Here is a 17,395-nt window from a genome sequence, read left to right as displayed (position 1 = left end):
ATAAAGTATCACTTGTCATAATGCTACATATAATGTAGAGTACGCAAAATGCAGTGGTTTGACTGCAGGATTTAACAATAAAAAATAAAAATAGTAAAAGCAGCCTTAATATAATGATTTTACGTACAAAAATATTAAATCAAAATAAATAATTCCAAACATAAATATTATACTGTACATTAAGAATATGCGATCTATATACACACATAAACAGATAAAAAAGTGGAAGGCAGAGGTATTGCATCGCTATCCTTCATCCGTCTCATCTCCGCTGACTGCTCTCAGAGAACCTGGAAAATACAGACAAGGTGCACATTAGAGTCAGATCATCATCTTCGCCTCCGAAACCTCTAACCAGAGAGATCGGCACAAGAGCGGAGCCAAAGCGGGTGCCAGCGAGGTGGGAAGTGCATTTCCAGTTGACAGTGTTATACCCACAAGGGTTACTGGGAGAAGCGGGGACTGGGAGCACGGGATCCCATCGTTCCCCAGAGCTGTCACCGATGCACGAGTGCTTTTGCAAGCGTGGCCTGATCTGCTCCTTCAGGACGTTTTGGGGAAGATTTCCCGTCGTGCAGAAGGAGCTGGGAACTCACCATCGCTATAACACCTGAACATCGAGGCCTGTTCCAGATGATGGAGTACACTTCCCACAGTAACCACCACATTTTCCTACTACTTTGGTACCATCCTGCAGGCAAAATCAGAAAGAACATCTCATGTAAGGGCTCACGAACTCCATGCTGCGGAAGGGCCAGATCTAGGTTATTCTAGCCAGGCTTTTTAATAGAAAATGTCTTGGAAGGAAAACAAATTATGCCTAAATCAATCTATGAAATCACTGTTGTATTTAAATATATGCAAATGTAATTCTCTTTAGTGCTACCAGGTCAGATGGTGAACACAAATAAGAAAAGGTAGTTTTGATTTATTACATTGAAAGATGCCCAAGGAGAAGGCCATTTGGAGGGATATCTCAAGGGTATCTGCTTTCTCCAATTTGCCCCACAGCGAATCACTGTAATGAGTGGAAAACTCAGCTCACGCAAGAGCAAAACCGCACCTAGACAACAACCGGTCGGCAGCTGTGCCCGAGCACGCGAAGGGCACAGGAAGGATATTTGCAGGCAATACCAAGAAACATCCATTTGGAAGGGAAAGGCCTGGAGTGGCTCCAGAGCCAAGATGAGAGGGAAAGTGATGGGGTGAAGCTATGCCACTTGCTAAGGTGCTGTCCCTCCTCAGCTCTGCATTTCCACGGCCAGAAGAGACAAAGGAAAATGTGGAGTGGTCCTGGGGTTGGCCCCGTCTCCAGGAGAGCCCAGCACGTGTGGCGCAACTCTGGTCTTGAGTCAGGAGATTAATACCTCCGCCTGGTCTTCCTTATCCCTCCTCTGCAGAGTCTTCCTCCTCTTGGTCATTACAATGGATAGACAGTCCTTGAGGGGAATTCAACCCTCAGTTACCAGAAAATTGGACTTAAGTGCAGGACAAGCTTGCACAAGGCATTTATTTTTAAACGAGCTCCATCCTGCCCTTGACACTATTGATCTGTGATTGCAGCAGGCTGCTATCATCTCTTCTCACTATGCTTTTCTTTCTTCTGCTCCTGCGGGCAATTACACCCTGAGAACAGCGCTTGACAGATGCCACCGGGTGATGAAGGTAAGAGTCGTCTCTTAGACACCCTGTCCCTTAAAGCTTGTTTTAATTCTGCCAGCTGTGATGGTGTCTGCTCTCCGCAACCCCAAAGTTGGCTGCCTGGGCTTCTCCTTTCTGAAGGGGAGAAGAAGAGCAAAGCACCTGCCAGAACTAACACGTGGGGTCTGTGCTGGTCCTTTTCTACCTGCACTGGAGAGTGCTTTGCTGCAGCTTGGTTGGACCACTAGCATTTAATTCTCCTTTAAGAGCACCAGCACTGACGAGGTTCAGGGACTCAAGGGGCTCCCCAGAGCCAGGGAGACTGAAAACAGTACAGCAGAGGATATTTTGCAAATTGCTTTTTGTCAAATGGTTATGGTGACCTCCTTTGGACAGTTTTAACAGGAGCAATCGGGATGATTCACATGAAGTAACAGCCAAAAAAAAGGCGATCCTGGGTTTTTCCAGTTTCAGAACATGACACAGAAGCAACAGTGCAAAGGCACGCAGTGACAGAGGCATTAATGGGCAGGCAAATTAAGCCGTCTAAGTTCAAATTTGGCTGTGGGGTGATTTTGAAGGTCTGCTTGGCTTACCCGGAGGCCTCAGGTCAGCAGAGCCACAGGCGGCCGCAGGGGATGGTGCCCCGGGGTGCAGCCCCAGCCCACCGGAGCACGGGTGACTCGAGTCTCACCCAAGGAGATAAACCCAGCCCAGAGGGAAGGTCCATGTCCTCCGCACTTTATTAGCAACATTTTGGGAACAATTCCTACTCGGGGCACTCGCCTGGCACCCGGACCCTCTCCGGACGCTCACTAATTAATTGCAACAAGTCAGATCAAATTAAACCTGCTAGCCCCCCCCAATACAATATGGGCAACACTTTAATGTCAGTTGTTAGTTTTTTTGTTAGTCTCTACTTGGATGATGTTGCCACGAAAGACAACACGGCAATGAAAAACTTCTCATGAGTGGGTATAACCATAATTAAAATTACAACTTACTGGGGATTTTTGAATTTCCGACACCGCGTAATTCCCTTGCGAGAGCCACTTTGCCGTTCCTGTTAAGGACAGGCCTGTCCCATAAAGGTCTATGCTGAAGCGACCCTAAAAAACAAGCAGATGAGCCTGGTTATCCCAAAACACTGTGCTTTGGCCTCCCATGGCTTGGCACAGTGTTGCTTTTCTAACAGGATCTTGCCAGCAGCGTTTTCAATTTTTTCCATCGCTCTGATAGTGATTAGCACATATTGTACAAATCACAGCATGCCTCGGGTTAGGAATTTCCTTCTCGTTGGTGGCTGCAGGGAAGGAGGGGCTTTATCTTGGTTTTTCACTGCTGTTTTTCTCGCGTTTGCACTGCTTTTTCGCCGTTTGCCGGCTGAGGGCATTCTTGGCTTTTCCATGGCAAACTGCGGAGCCTGACGTGCTCCAGCAGCTGATGGGAAAGGTACCCCAGGGACTTGCTGCAGCCGCTCTCACTGCTCCCTCCTCAACTGGAGAGGGCACACTTGTCCTTATTTTCCTTATTTTCCACTGGTATGGTTTTGGGCTTGGTTTTTTGGTTTTTTTTTGTGTGGGTTTTTTTTTCCCCTAGACGTCAGTAAAATCAAAACTCTTTCATTTGTTTACTTCCTAAAAACGTCCTTTACTTCATTCCACCCTGTCTCAAAATGCACAAAATGGGTGGAAAATTAAGAGCTATGCCTGCACTCAACGCATACCCCCCCCAGCCTTCCCCTTACCCCCATGGCAGACCCCAGCCCTGCCTGTTTCTGGACCCAAGGAGGGATCCTGTGGCCACATCCCCAGGCTGACCCGCAGCCCAGCACGGCCATGCAGTACCAGATGGCTGTTAGCTTTGCTCCTTGCCCTGGCTGCCTTAGGAATGCTGATTTTCTGCAAGGAGCAAACTGTCTGGGTCAGGTGGATGGATATTAATATTTATGAGCCTTCCCAAGGTAAGAAGTCAATCCCTAAGCCGCTGAGCTGTGCAGAAAAGTGTCAGCTCTGAAAGTAGGGAGGGAAGGAGATGGAGAGGTTTGCCCTCTGCCGTCTGTTGCTGTGACTCCCTGCTTAATGCCCTTTGCAAATATGGTCCACCCAATACCTTGGACTAGCCAAACATATCACTTGTCATCCCCCAGCTCCACAAAAGCTAGGTGTGCTGAAGACACGGAGCAAGCCACCTGTAGCACAGTGTTAAGTAGACTCCTAACGACTTTCAGGAAAGCATGTTTTTTCCAAGCAACTGGGCTAGATGTCCTACATCACCTCCCAGAGCTACTGAAGAGGCAACTTAGCCTGTGCCCAGCTCCATGCTTCCATGGCCGGGCACCTCGCGGTGCTGGGACAGGCTGGATTTGCCCTGATGCGCAGGCACCACCTTCGTTTTGTCAGTGTTTTCCCAGCCCCAAAGTGGAGTGACTGATGGTCCCACTGGGCTGCTGTGAAAATACGCAGCGGGGCGTGAGGCTGGTGGGGCAGCAGCTGGCGGGTACCACCGTGGTCTCTGACAGACGGGGTCTGTCCGTCCTGCGGCAGAAACCTGACTTGTTCCTGCCCTGTAAATGCCTTCTCCTTCTCGGGCATCTCCCCCCTGAGCTGGCACGGCAGGAGTCCCACTGTCTGTCTGCTGCCTTCTCCATCCAGAGGGGTTATCTCACCCATCTTCTTGCACCCTGGCAAACAGCGGTTTCAGCAGATACGAGATTGCAGAGCACAGAGGCAGGGTCCCAGAGCATCCCAATGGCCTGATTCACGACTGGTCTCCCTGCCCAGCATTTCCACCAAGCCCTGCTGTGGACCGATTCCCCCACCTCCAACTAAGCACGCCAAGCCCAGCCCTTCTCCCACAGCATATTTCTTCTTCCTTTTCTCCTTTACCGTTGACTGAAGTCCTGGGGAATGTCCCTTAGCCAGTCCTGACACTGGCCTGATAATAACCTGACATTTTCCCGTATGGAAAATGGAAATGACTTTCTGCACGGACAAAGGGAAAAGTTTCCGACCACTGAGATAAGAATGTGACACTCACTGGTGCTGGGCTGATGCAATCAGCAGTAATTAATAGAGGGCCTGAACAAAATAAATGGCACCAATTCCTATGAAATGCTATTGTCAAATACCTGTGGGCATTTGGCTGCACTGTAGCAGTCCCCAGCAGTGGCATAAGGAACGGGTCGTCCATCATGTGTCCGTGCGAACTGTAAATCAGTCGCTGTGGAGAATAGTTGGTGAATAACATGGAAAGAGAGATGCAGGGAGAGACACAAAGTAAGTGTAAACATGCTCTTCGCTAATGTTTAAACTCATTAAAGCTGGTTTCATATATTAATCTTGAGAGTCAGGACCTCATCTGCTGGATTTTTAATATTAAATCCCCAATTCATCCCACATGTGACTCCCTGGCACATGAGCACTGAATTTAACAGGATGCTTACATATTCAACGTTTACAGCTCGGTCTAAGTGCATTGGTGATTTAGGACCTAGGTATAAATAACAACAAAACTCGAACCCATGACTTGGGTTTTATTTCTCTATCAGAAAATTCCCCACTTTCAAGAAGGCCATGGGACCTCCTAAATCTCTCTTTTAAACAAAGGCAACCAACCATCTCGGTGCTCTCCTGGCTGCCCCAGCCCAGGGGTCGGGGTTTCAAAGGGAATTGGGGTATTTTGCTCTGGAGAGATCTGAAGTAACTGAGACTCATTTAGATGGGGATGTGAGATAGCTCCTGCCTGACAGAGGTAGGTGCCCAGCTCCTTTTGAAATTCAAAGGGAGCTGGTATCAAATTCCCCAACGATGGTTCCTTTGAGATCTTTACCTAGGAGCTTTTACAGACTATTAGTAGCTTTTTACAGATTGATAGACTGGGAGGTCTCATGGCTTGAAAATTAAGTGATAAAAACCCCCTATCAGATAAAGAGTCCTTTTACAAGGAAGGATTGTGATTTGCTAAAAAACTCCCCTATTTACTGAATGAACCCCCAACAATATGTTGTATTTTTAAAACATTTGTTGGAAACTGATAGCATCCCTGGAGTCAAGGGGACTGAAACCATAACCCTATGGGATGCTGCAGGCTCTGCGGTGGCGGGATGGCTCCCAGCTCCCACGCATGCTGCTGGGAGTGACAGGGTACCACTTCTATTGCACAGCTACAGTCCCCTCCTCTTCCCCTGCAAATCCATGGCCCCAGCTCTATCACACTCAATACAAGTTATTTCCCCATGGACTGACTCTGCTGAGAGCCTCCTCTGCCTCCCCACCGCACCGATGCTGGCACCAGCCTGGAGGGAGCAGCATCCCTACCCCAGCCGAGTCCCCTGCACTGGGATCTCCTGACACATTTGTGCGTAAAATGGGGGGCCAGCTCCTCTCTGGTTAAGCTTTCTGCCTGAGTCCAGTCTGAAAATAGGAGACCAAATGAAATAAAATCCTTCAAAAAATACACTGGCCTGCCGGGAGCACGCAAATATTCATTCTGTATAGCAGATGCACCAGCAACTGTCTTAATATTTTCCCATATTACAGAGAAATACTATAAGCATCTCTGATGTACTCGAGTTGCAGTCGCTAAGTGTAAAGCAGCAAGCAGGTGACCGACTTTAAAAGCAGCTTTTAACAGGAGAACTCAGGAATATTGCTCACTAGAGTACTACTCCTTGTTTGTAGTTACAGCTATATTTGTGTAAAATAAACATTTTTTTTTTTTTTAATGGCAAGGCCCTGTTTTTACTCACTTATTATTTGCATAGTGTTCAGGTCCAGCCTTACTTTGCTGAAGGTGGAAAACCCAGCTGCTGTGTAATCTTTCCTACACTGGCAGTCTTCTCGTCTGCTCCCGTTATATGGACATTCAGTCGGGTTATGCAATCTAAATCAAAAGAAAACCCTTTCTACTCATGACTGGAAAATATTGCCACGGAAAAAAAATATTGTGCAGCTCAGGATTAAGGGATTTCTTACCTGTATCCATACACTTCTGAAAAATTCTCTGCATCCCCATTTACAAGGGTCACGTACTCCTTTGGGCTGTCAGTCTGCATCCCAGAGCAATACACCTGAGGGAGAAGCCAGAATTTTGTCAGGCATCATGTGCAAAGGGATCGCTGAGAAAACCGAAGGTAGAAAATCCAAGAGTGGGAGTGAAGAGCACACGCAGGGTCCTCTTGCCCCTTTGGGAAATGCATTAACTATCAATCTGTTGCTGAAATGCACCTTTAACGTCTTTCCTTTGACTTGAAGGAAATATTCGCCATCTTCAGTGACACCTTTGAGATTTTTAACGTCTTTGCAACTCCTTGGTAATTCACCTGAAACAGAACAGAAATACTGAGCAACTGTACATCAAAATTTCTTTTGTAACACCGTGAGGCATCCAAAGCATCAAAACACCTTGTTTACTTTTGAGAGGTTTCCCCGAAGTGCCTTAGTGCTTAGTTGGATGGCTCCCAATGCTTGGAAATACTGCTTATCTCTAGGAGTTTGATGGGAAAAGATGCTGAAGCCACGAGAAAGGCAAAGGAAGGTGCAAATCTGCAGACTTACAGTCATGGACGTTGTGACATGTCCTCCTCTCTTCGGGTTTCAGATCCGTGTGGCACAAGCTGCTGACCTGGTCATCGTTCGTCAAACACTGCACCGACCGGTGCATGACTCCAACTCCACAGGTGACGGAGCACTGCAAGACAGGAGACAGAGATTCGTATTTTATCTCAAGGGTTGCTGGGCTCCAGAAGAACAGAGACAGCCTCTTTCCCTTGTAGCAAGGGACAGCAGCAAAGGCCCCAATCCTGCAAAGTGTTCAAACACAGGCTTAATTTTAATCAAACAAGTAATCCCTTTTTATTATTAATCCCTTCATTATTATCATTGTCACTAATTATTTCAAGAAGACTACTGAACTTCAGTTAGCGGTTAAACGCTTTACAGGATGAGGCTGTATTGGTTAAGGTGAACCGTGCGCTCATGTGCAATTGTTTATTTTTCACACTTGGAAGGTCATACAAAAGAGAAATGTTCACCAGAAGGTCTGAATGGTAGAAATCCTTTCCTGGTGGCTGGAAGACATTTCTTAAGACCGACAGGGGCCTCTGAACAAACATGACATGGTTTGTTGTTTTCTATCCAAATTGCACCAAAACTCCCACAGCCTCCAAACCCCTTCTCCCCTCACCCTCTGGAAAAATGGCTAAATCTGCGCAAACACCAGGTCATTCTCAAACAGCCCAAATCAAGGGCAATCTTAAGGCTGAAATTGCACAAGTGACTGGAGCTACCGAGCAGCAGCTTGTCTACGCTGGCTGCCGCTGAGCACGGGCGATGGGAGGTGGGAGCATCTTGCTCCTCCTCTGCAACTTGTTCTTTCAGTACTTGAGAACTGAAAATCAGCTGTTTCTACAGGTACCGGGTTAGGCTGCCAAGAAAATGATGCTGCTCATCTCTTTAGAAATTATTAGGCTAAAGGAGCACACCACGAAGGAGACAGTCTTCAACACCTCACGGTATTCACAGCTTGGCGTTTACTCTTTATCAGGTCCAAATCCATAAAGCTTAACTAAGGAGCTGAGCAGGACTCTCTTTGTCCATCAAAGGTGATGGTATTTTACATTCAATCTCTTTGAAAATCAGAGATGAGAAGGGTCATGGCACTTGGTAGTCACTAGGACGTTCAGCAGCCCAAAGCGAGGAGAAAGGTCTTGCTCTCTGAAATGGATACTCTTTGCAATGAAGTTGTATTAATGAGTTGGACATTTTGCACTGAAATTCTGGGGGAAAATGCCAATTAATTGAGGCTGAGCTCTTTGCTGTAACTCCTCTGCTCTGACTTGCAGGGAGGATCTGAAGCTTCCTATGAGGCAGGAGGAACTTAGGTTTCAAATAGCTCTGCCATTTACTGTGACAACTTCCACTACATTTTGTTTGACTTGACCCTCATTGCCTTCTAAAGGTTTGACAAATTCCCACAAATGCCTGAGCTGGGTTAATAAATCAAATTTATGGGAGAAACACCACATTTCAAAGAATGTCGGAAGCCCAAAGAAGTGAAATGTTATCACCTTAACTAAAATTTGATCTTGTAGTTCAGGCCCCAGAAGAGGCTCAACACAAATAACTTTAGCAGAAAGGCTCAGTTCTTTCCCCTGCCCCGTCCCAGCATTTGTAAGAAGGAGGGGGCAAAAAAAAAAAAAAAAGAAAGAAAAAAAATCCTTTTAAGGCTCAAATTACCAGTTTTTTGCCTATTAGTAGGTCCCAAGTCTTGGTCATACACATGGCCAAGCGGGATCAACCCCAGTTGCCAGCTATCCATTGATCCTTCTAGCACAAGGCTTTCAAACCCCTGTTTTCTGGCAATGACTCCACTTTCTGACTAAGCATTCAGCATGACCATCAACACTGCCACAAATTTTGGCTACACCTGAATCTTCATAGAGAATGTGACTCTACTTGTAGCTGCTGGGACTCCCCCGTAGGATGGGATTCAGTCTGGAGCGTGGAGCCCTACACACATGGGGGCCGCTGCTGTACAAGAGTATTCATTGTATTAATTTACACAGCTCTTAAACATTCCCCCTCCAAACCTTCAGACTGTGTCCTCAGTGTAAAGAAAAATAAGTTTGTTCCAAATTTTTCAGTTAAGAAAAGAAGTTTGCCAAACTTACGCTTCCCCAGTTGCCAACGCGCCAGGATGCCGAGACGGGGCACTCCCCGAGGTAGCAGGGCTGGATGTTGGGCGGCTGTGTGCCAGGACAGTTGACTGTGTTCTGGTACCCATACTCGTAGTGGTCCTTCCCGGTGTAAATCTCGCTGCAGGACACCAGGCGCTGCCTGTATCCCTTCCCGCACGTGACGGAGCACTGAGGGCAGAGGAAGCGCCTGTTAGCACCGTGCGCTTCGGGAAGGCTGCCCAAAACGGGAAGGAAAAGCAGGCTTGCCAGCTTTTAACTCAGCAAGCTGCTCCGAGGGATCACTAGTAACTATTTAAGCCAGCCGTGAGTACTGTGAGTGGCTACAAGTGGGCTGGTGCCCGACACTGTCTTTGAACACCCAGTTCCTCCCTGTGCCGCCCCTACAGCGCCAGGATTCCCTACTCCAGGTTGGCTCCTGGGCACATGTTATCTCTCTCCAAGGGCAAAGAAAGGAGCAGAAGATCCTTTGGAACTCAGAAATGCCTCTATTATTTGGGTTTTCTTTTTTCCCTTTTTCTTTTTTTTCCCTTTTTCTTTTTTTTTTCCATGGGATGCACAGGGAAAGAAAATGGTCAAGATTGACCCTGAATGGCAGGTACTTGGCAGCAACTGGAAAAAAAGGGAAGGTTTTCCTTGTAGTTAGAGGACAAACGGTGCTTCTGCCCTCCTCGCCAAAAGGCTGAGCGGGAGCTGGAGAGACCTGAGCTCCGGCTCTGCGAGCCCTCGCCCACCTCTCTGTCTTCATGGGCCCCAGTGCTCCTGGGGGGGTCACAGGTGGTGGGAGTGGGTAGAGGGTGTCTGGGCAAGGGGTAGCCGGGGCTCCAGCCTTACAGGCACCCTAATATTTCCCTTAGGAAACCACCCAGGAGTCCAGACTGCTCCAAGAAATTCTCATCTCTCCGTGTTTCTCCCTCCTGCGCTATCTCAGGTGGCTTGTCTCTCCTCCCCCTCAGTCCCGGCATGTTTTCTTTTTTCCCTTTTCTTGTTCTTTCTTTTTAATCAGTGCTGTGTCAGCAGCTGCCTTGTCATTTCCCTCTGCTGTTCCTCCAAGTGGAAAGTAATCCTTCACTCACTGCAGAAGGAAACAGGCTGAGATTAGCCCGGGTCCTTCCGCATGCAGTGCCTGCTGCAAAGAAAACTCATCTATTTTCCTTGCTAAGCCCTCTCCCAGCCGTGAGGGTGAACCTGCTGCCTTTGCTCACACCAGGTCCTCGCTCCTGCCAAAGACGGCATCGAGGAAAGACGTGTCCCCGCGGTCATATCCAAGCTCGCCTTTCCCCCAGGATGCTCACCCGGAGCTCCCCGGGATGGGAATAAAACCAAATAAATAAATAAATGAAATAAACCAGCACAAAACCAAATAGGGTGCCTGCTGGACGCGATGTGCTTCAGAAGAAAATTGCCTCTAGATATTAGCTAGAACTCTGAGCATGCTGGCATTTAGTCTTTAATATCCTGGTCTTCTCGCACAACCCTGCTTCTTTCTCTCCAGGAGGGAAATTGCACACAGAAACAAACCAAAAAATAATAATTAAACCACGCAGCATTGCCCTGCCACTGTTGATTTGGGTTGCAATATCTCAGTGAGGCCGGCGGCGAGAGGAGGAGAGCGTGGCCCGGTGCCGAGCGGTCCCTGCGCGGGGATGGGGATGGGGATGGGGACTCACCTCCGACCACTCTCCGGTGATCCAGACGTACTCGCAGGGCGGCAGCCCGCAGCTCTCGATTTCGGGGGGACGTTTGCTGGCGTCGCAGTAGCCGCTGTTCTGCAGCTGCTTGTTCTCATCCACGCAGACCACCTTGCGGTACCGAGATGCCTCCCCGCACGTCTTCATGCACTGTTTGCAAGAAACAACAGCTCATGCAACCCATGAGGGACTTCAGCAAATAAATCTGCATCTGCCGAGCGAGCGAGCCCTCCTCCCAGCAGCCCGAGTGAGCGGATGGCTCTGTGCCCCATGCTGGCATCTCTCATTGGTATCACTTGGGGGGCAAATTTGAGACCAGAGCCCTGCTGTGGCAGGCACTGCGGGAGCATCCACTGACAAATTGCTCCCATCCTCTGGAGGTACCAAGCCGAACTGCAGATGTAGGGAGAGAGGAGAAACCAAAGCAGCAGGTATTGGGATGGGCCAGATGCGGGATCCAGCTGCGATGGGACCGAGAGATGCAGGGGTGGGCATACCAGGTCAGGGGATGGGGCAAGGGGGCAAGAAAGGGGCCAACCCCTTCCATTTCAGCCCCTAGTAAATACAGCTGCTTGGATAACGACAACCCAGCCATCCTCCTTCCAAAATACACACCGTCGCACCCTTGGCTGTGGCTGGTGCGAGGAGAGCCCCTTGCCCGGTCCCTGCTAGCGGGCGAGCAGCAGCGCTCTGCCCCGGCACATCCCTGCAACCGCGGAGCCTGAGTGGGCCCTACGGGTTTATTCTCTTTTAGACACTGCCCTGCCCAGTATGAAGAGCAACCCATGCTAGCCGAGCACAGCTGCTCCCCGGGGGCTTCTGGAGACTTTAAGGACTCGGTTCTTTCTCTGCTCCTCTTGGAAAAAGCAGCCTGGCTGTGAAGCTGTGCTCCTGGGAGTGGGCTCTGTGCTCAGAGCGTGTCTTACAAAACACACACATAAAACAAAATAAATCAGCATAAGAGCAGCTGTCTGGATAAAACCCTATTTTCTTAAAGTTATCGCCTGTAATGGACTTCTAACACTTTCAACTAACTGGATTAACGAGGAGAAAAATGCATGAAAATAATCATTTTATATAATATACAGGAAATGTCTTCCCCTAAGGAAAAGGATAAAACATTCAATCAGACCATCCCTATCTGTACAGAAACACCGTCTGAAGTCACCTAGGCTCGGAGGACCGTGCCAGTTTAATCTACTTAAAGTCTCACCCTCCGAACATCATTTCCAGCCTCCCCGAAGCAGCTCCTGCTCTCCTGGCTGGCCCACCATTAGCAAGATCTTGGTGTGTTCACTTAATTGCAAAACGCAGGCACTGTCAGGCCCCCCCGCTTTCTGTAATTAGCTGTCAGAACCAAGATTGCAAATTATGCGAGAACTTCGAAAAATCAGATCAATCTGGGGCAGGAGCAGCAAACCAGGAGAGCCGTGAGCGCAATGTCACGTTGGTCGTAAATATTTAGTAACTGAGCGAAGTGGAGGGGGACAGGGAAGGAGAGGCAGCCCCACAAAGCAGCATTTATTCCGAAGGAATAACTTAGGAGCTCTTAGGCAACAGTCAACATTGCAAAATCCACAGTCTGCCAAAAGACCTCAAGGGCTTCATGTGCTTTCAACCTTATTTACTCTCTTGCTTTAAGCCCTTGGAGTGGAAGCTCCTTCTAGGTCTGTGCTGAAACACAGCGATCCTATGGGGGCTGGAGGAATTTGCTGGAGTATGATTTCCTCAGAGAGCAAACACACTGTGCTATATTTGCCCTTCTCTGCTATCTCCCTGTTATATAAGTAAAATCTGAAAGGGAGTTATTGCATGTGAATAAGGCATCGCTAGTGCTCCATCATCACGTAGCTTCCCTGAGCGGCGCCTTTCAGAGGCAGCACGAACCCCGAACTTCCCGCTCCCTCCTAATGAGGGATTCTCCAGTGCGGTGGGAACGGGGCTACGGGATGCTCCAAGCTCCCCTTGTCTCTGGATTGGCGTACGCCAGCCCAGGACGTGGTCACCAGTGCAGGGTGAATCGTTCCAGCCCTCCGCCGCCCACAGCCGAAAGAGGCGTCTTGCAAGAAGTGGGAAGCTCAAGGCTAATTTCGTCCCCTCCCCTTAATGTATATTTAAGCCTAAATTTGCAAGTACATTGGCTCATGCTTCATTTTAGGAGGGTGAACAATCTCTATGCTGTCAACGCACCTTCTGACATTGGCCGTGAAAAGCTATCATATCAAAAGCCCATCCTCATTTAAAATCATTAGTTGCCGATTGACACGCTCGAGAGCACGCCAGCCTGCTTTGGGTTTCTCTGCAAATAACGGTTGTATGGCCAAATAAACCTAAGCCAGTTCTGCACGTTTTGTCACCATCAATAAATGAAAGTTTGATTATTTGTATTTTTAGGGATAACTGGCAATTAAAGTAATCCCACTGCGATATTAAATACGGCTCAAAGACAGTGAGACCATCATAAAATAAACCAAAGAGAAACGCCGCAGAGGTTCCAATCAGCCACCCCAAGGTTATAAAACATTATTCATGTAGAAAGTGGACAGTTCAGCTAGCATGAAAAGGCTATTTTTCCTTTTAATACGGTGATAGATTTTGTATGAACTCTCATGTTCGTGACTGATCTAAATCTCACATAAAACAGCAGGGCCAGGGTATAACAGCTATTGATAGCAAGAGCTGAAAAACAGGTCAGGCATTTGACAATATTTGTCTCTTTTGCTTCATTTCCCAAATTCTAAACTATTTTCCTGGCAGTTCAAATTAAGGACCATTTCAAGCACTTCTGCAACTGTTTTAGAAGAGTAATAATATTAATTAAAAAAGCCCAAAGGCATTGCTTTGCGAAAGTATTCATTGTTTTCCTTTTTTTAAAAATCAAAATCTGACGCAGAGATGAAACAAACCCCCACACCACAAACACTTCAAACATGCCTTGGGTAACTCTGCAATCCAAATCAGGCAAGGATGGCACGATTTTCCCCCAAACAGCAAATGTCAAAGATTCAAGAATTGCATTGCAGCTTCCAGAGCCGTGCATTGTCCTTCCACAGAGGTTCATATTAAAAAACCAAAAATTCCTTCTGTCTCCCAATTTTCCCTTTTTCTTTGTGACCCTGGTCTGAGTTTTACTTTGACATTAGCAAGGCCCTTTCTATTGACTTTCTTCTCCCTGGTGTGGTCACTGAGAACAGCTAATTAATGGTGATACACCAACAGAGCAATAAACGGTTTCCAGTAAGTTCCCTATTCCTTTTCATTGGCAAGACCAACTTTTTTCTAAAAAACAACAACAAAAAGGAACAATAAAAAAACCCCTCTTGACAGATTCCCTTTAAAGATAAGAAATCAAGAACAAGACAGCACTGGGATGTTATTTTACATCCCGCCTTTCATGTCAATTAGGGTTCATTGCTGTTCCCTGCCCAGAGAATACTAATGCAATCTCTGCCTCCTCGCTATAAATAACATGTGGCCAGTATTAATGGCTGGGGAGAAGGTGCTACTACTTTTTTTCACCAGATACATCAGAACAAAATAAGAAGTGCTCAGAAGAAGAATGAAGCCATGGGGCGAGCTCACACTGGACATCTCCTACATGTTTCTACTAATGGTTATTTATGGGGGATGAAACTTCCAGCCCACTCCCTTAGCAAAGCTCCCCTGGGGGAAAAAAAAAATCTCCATTAACACGTTAAAAATTTCCCCAGTGCAATGGGAAGCCCTGGAAAACTTAGGAAAACATCAGCATCCACCTCCCACCAAGGGCTTGGCAGGGTAGGGGCAGGCAGGGGTCTCTCGCCACTGGTTTGAAAGTTGCAAAAATAAGGGAAAGAGGGCAAAAGGACGGGGTAGGAGACGTGGCTTTTCAGGGGCTAATTACACTGTTGGGTAAGAACTGCAACTGCATGCTGTTTGGTGACCTACTTTGCCGCCTGTAAATTTATTAGCTGAAGAAATTTAACAGGCTCTGTAAAAGCAAAAAGTTCATTGCAAGGAATTTGCTGGAGCCCCCTCGGCTGTTCCTGTGTTTCTTTTCCAGGCTGGCGTGGTTCCGTTGGGTACCACTGCGTGGTCAGCTCGGCTTTGCCTCCTGCTGTTTCCCATCGCCCCTCGGCTCCCGGGCAGGTGGGAATAGGGGCACAGACCTCTCCGGCCTCTTGTACTCATGGCCATGTTACATAGGATTACAAACCCAACTTCCCAGCACTGCCAAGACCGAGGAAACGAAGCTAAACTTGTTTGTATCATCCCCGACAGGCTGAGGTACCGCGGGCAGAGGGATATTAGATAATGCCTGCAGACTGGGATGCTCCATGCAGTAACGAGCCATGAAGGAGCTCATGGGGAAGGCAAGATGAGAGGAAAGCACACGCTGCCTTAACCTTGAATTTCTTCTTGCTGCAGCGGAAAAGTTGTGCAGCCTCTGCACACGTGAGGTGCTTTTCCTATCCTCCCCCTTTTTTTCTTTCTTTTTTTTACTGACACAATAAAGGCAGGCTCTGGAAGTGTCTGCAAACACCAAGACTTTGAGGAGGAACCTGGCGGTGCCTCCCCATCTTTTCACACCGGAGCAGGGGGCCCTGTTTTGCATTTACACCAGGGGCTCAGCAGGGTAAGGGACCTCGACGAATTTTGTCCCCCTTCAAGACCTCCGTGGGCCACGCAGGAGCAATATAAAAGGAGCCTGTGTGCCAATGAAAGCCGGGCCCCCGTTTGATTAATATTTCTCCTGCTGCCCGGCATTGAACACTGCAAGTGTCAGGGTGACCAGGATCAGGCCCTGGTCATGCACCTCCAGAGTCGGTGAGACCTTTGCTCTTCAAAGGGTTCAAGATCGAGCCCCTGCTGCCCTGCCACTGGGGCTGGCAATGGTTTTGCCGGGCAGCTGATGTACCTGGTGTGGGGGGATTCTTCTGCCCCTCTCCATCCCCTGCATCCCCACAGCAGGCAATGCCCTTCTCCCTATGTGATGTGGACATCCCCTCCATAGGAGCGACGGCCTCTTCTGCACGCCGGCTGTGTGACGCTGGAGTCAGCTCCATCGCCTTTCCCATTTCCAAGGCTGGCAGTCCCTGCACTGCAGGGAAGAGCCTGGGACAGCCCGGCAGGGATGGAGGAGAATTGGGGCAGGATTTAGCCAGGGATGGCTAAGAACGGAATGAAACCAGAATGAAAACAATCATTTTGGTGCCTGGTCTGAACTCTCTCTGCCCAAACCTGTTGGGCAATCGAAGTCTGCCACGGCACCCTGCGGGCAGCCCACGGGAGAGCTCCTCCTGGACCCCTTCCTCCTGCCCACGGTCCCCTTGTCCTCCGGCCACCCACCACCCTCAGGCCCACCCATCACCCACACCGCAGGCAAGTTGGAGTTTCTCCCTGAACCACCGGAGCAGCAGCTTTATCTCCTGCTCCAGCCTAAGGGGCTGGTTTTGCTGGGGACCGATCCCCGTCACTCGGAAAAGCACCCTCTCCCATGGGAGAGCTTATCTCAGCGCTGCTCACAGTTTGGCAAAAAACACGGACCAGGAGCTCGGCGAAAGAAGAGAGCTGTCAGAAGGAACCGGGGTAACGGGGCAGGAAAGCGGGAATTACCAATGTTCCCCAATTCCTTCAAACCCACAGGCACGGGGGTCACTGCCAGAGCAGCGCGGCAGGGCTCAGCCTCTGGGAACAGACCCAAATCCGCCCTACCCAAAACCTGCTCAATATTTGCGTAGGTCCCAGCCAAACAAGGGCAGCACGAAGCAATAAATTAACCCTACGGCGGTATTTCTCAGCTTCCCCCCTTCCAGCCAGCACGCATGAGCGTTTCCTCTGCTTTTTTTTTTTTTTTTTTTGGCAAGCCCAGGTTGCAACCCCAAAACCGCAGCCCTCCAGCACCCGTCTCCAGCCTCGGTGGTCCCGTGTCCCCCACCCCCCTCCATCTCCAGCATCATCCCACGCCGCACGCTCGAGAGCACAAGCGACGTGACCCTGGGGAAAGGGCGAAGGGGGGGACCCCGCTTACCGCTTGCCATTCGCCGGCTGCCCAGCGGTGCGTGGGGCACTCGGGGAGGTGACAGTCCCGCTGCGGAGGGGGCCGGCCGGCCGGGTCACACTCTGCCTCCTCGGTTGCCTTCGGGGTACCGCTGTGGCAGCGCACGGTGCGGCGCTGGACGCCCTGGCCGCAGGACACCGAGCACTAGAGGAAGGGACAAAAGGTGAGCGGCCGTCCCCGTCGCGGCCATCGCGGTAAGTTCCCGGGGTTCGCCTCAACGGCGGCGACAGCAACGCTCTAACGCCGGAGTTTAAACTTCCAGGGGAGGCTTTTCGTTGCACGAGGGAAAAAATTTTGCAAGGGCAGAGCAGACAGGCTGAAATCCCT

At 49.1% G+C, this 17,395-nt stretch overlaps 1 protein-coding gene across 1 annotated transcript in view; it reads right to left on the bottom strand.

Annotated features, from left to right (window-relative positions):
• Window positions 1–601: 601 nt before the first annotated feature.
• Window positions 602–17,395, bottom strand: part of ADAMTS9 (ADAM metallopeptidase with thrombospondin type 1 motif, 9) — an 82,899-nt gene continuing 66,105 nt past the window's right edge. The window contains exons 29-38 of the mRNA XM_010573319.1: window positions 17,039–17,212; window positions 11,008–11,178; window positions 9,314–9,508; window positions 7,200–7,332; window positions 6,870–6,964; window positions 6,618–6,712; window positions 6,392–6,525; window positions 4,772–4,863; window positions 2,646–2,750; window positions 602–691 (exon numbers count right to left, since the gene is read on the bottom strand). Of these exons, the coding sequence (XP_010571621.1) occupies window positions 602–691; window positions 2,646–2,750; window positions 4,772–4,863; window positions 6,392–6,525; window positions 6,618–6,712; window positions 6,870–6,964; window positions 7,200–7,332; window positions 9,314–9,508; window positions 11,008–11,178; window positions 17,039–17,212 (1,284 nt within the window). The remainder of the gene's footprint in view (window positions 692–2,645; window positions 2,751–4,771; window positions 4,864–6,391; window positions 6,526–6,617; window positions 6,713–6,869; window positions 6,965–7,199; window positions 7,333–9,313; window positions 9,509–11,007; window positions 11,179–17,038; window positions 17,213–17,395) is intronic.

This window comes from Haliaeetus leucocephalus, unplaced genomic scaffold (assembly GCF_000737465.1).
Source record: "Haliaeetus leucocephalus isolate CR32 unplaced genomic scaffold, Haliaeetus_leucocephalus-4.0 Scaffold2, whole genome shotgun sequence".
In the NCBI taxonomy this organism is placed as follows: Eukaryota; Metazoa; Chordata; class Aves; order Accipitriformes; family Accipitridae; genus Haliaeetus; species Haliaeetus leucocephalus.
This window is presented reverse-complemented; position numbering and strand designations above follow the sequence as displayed.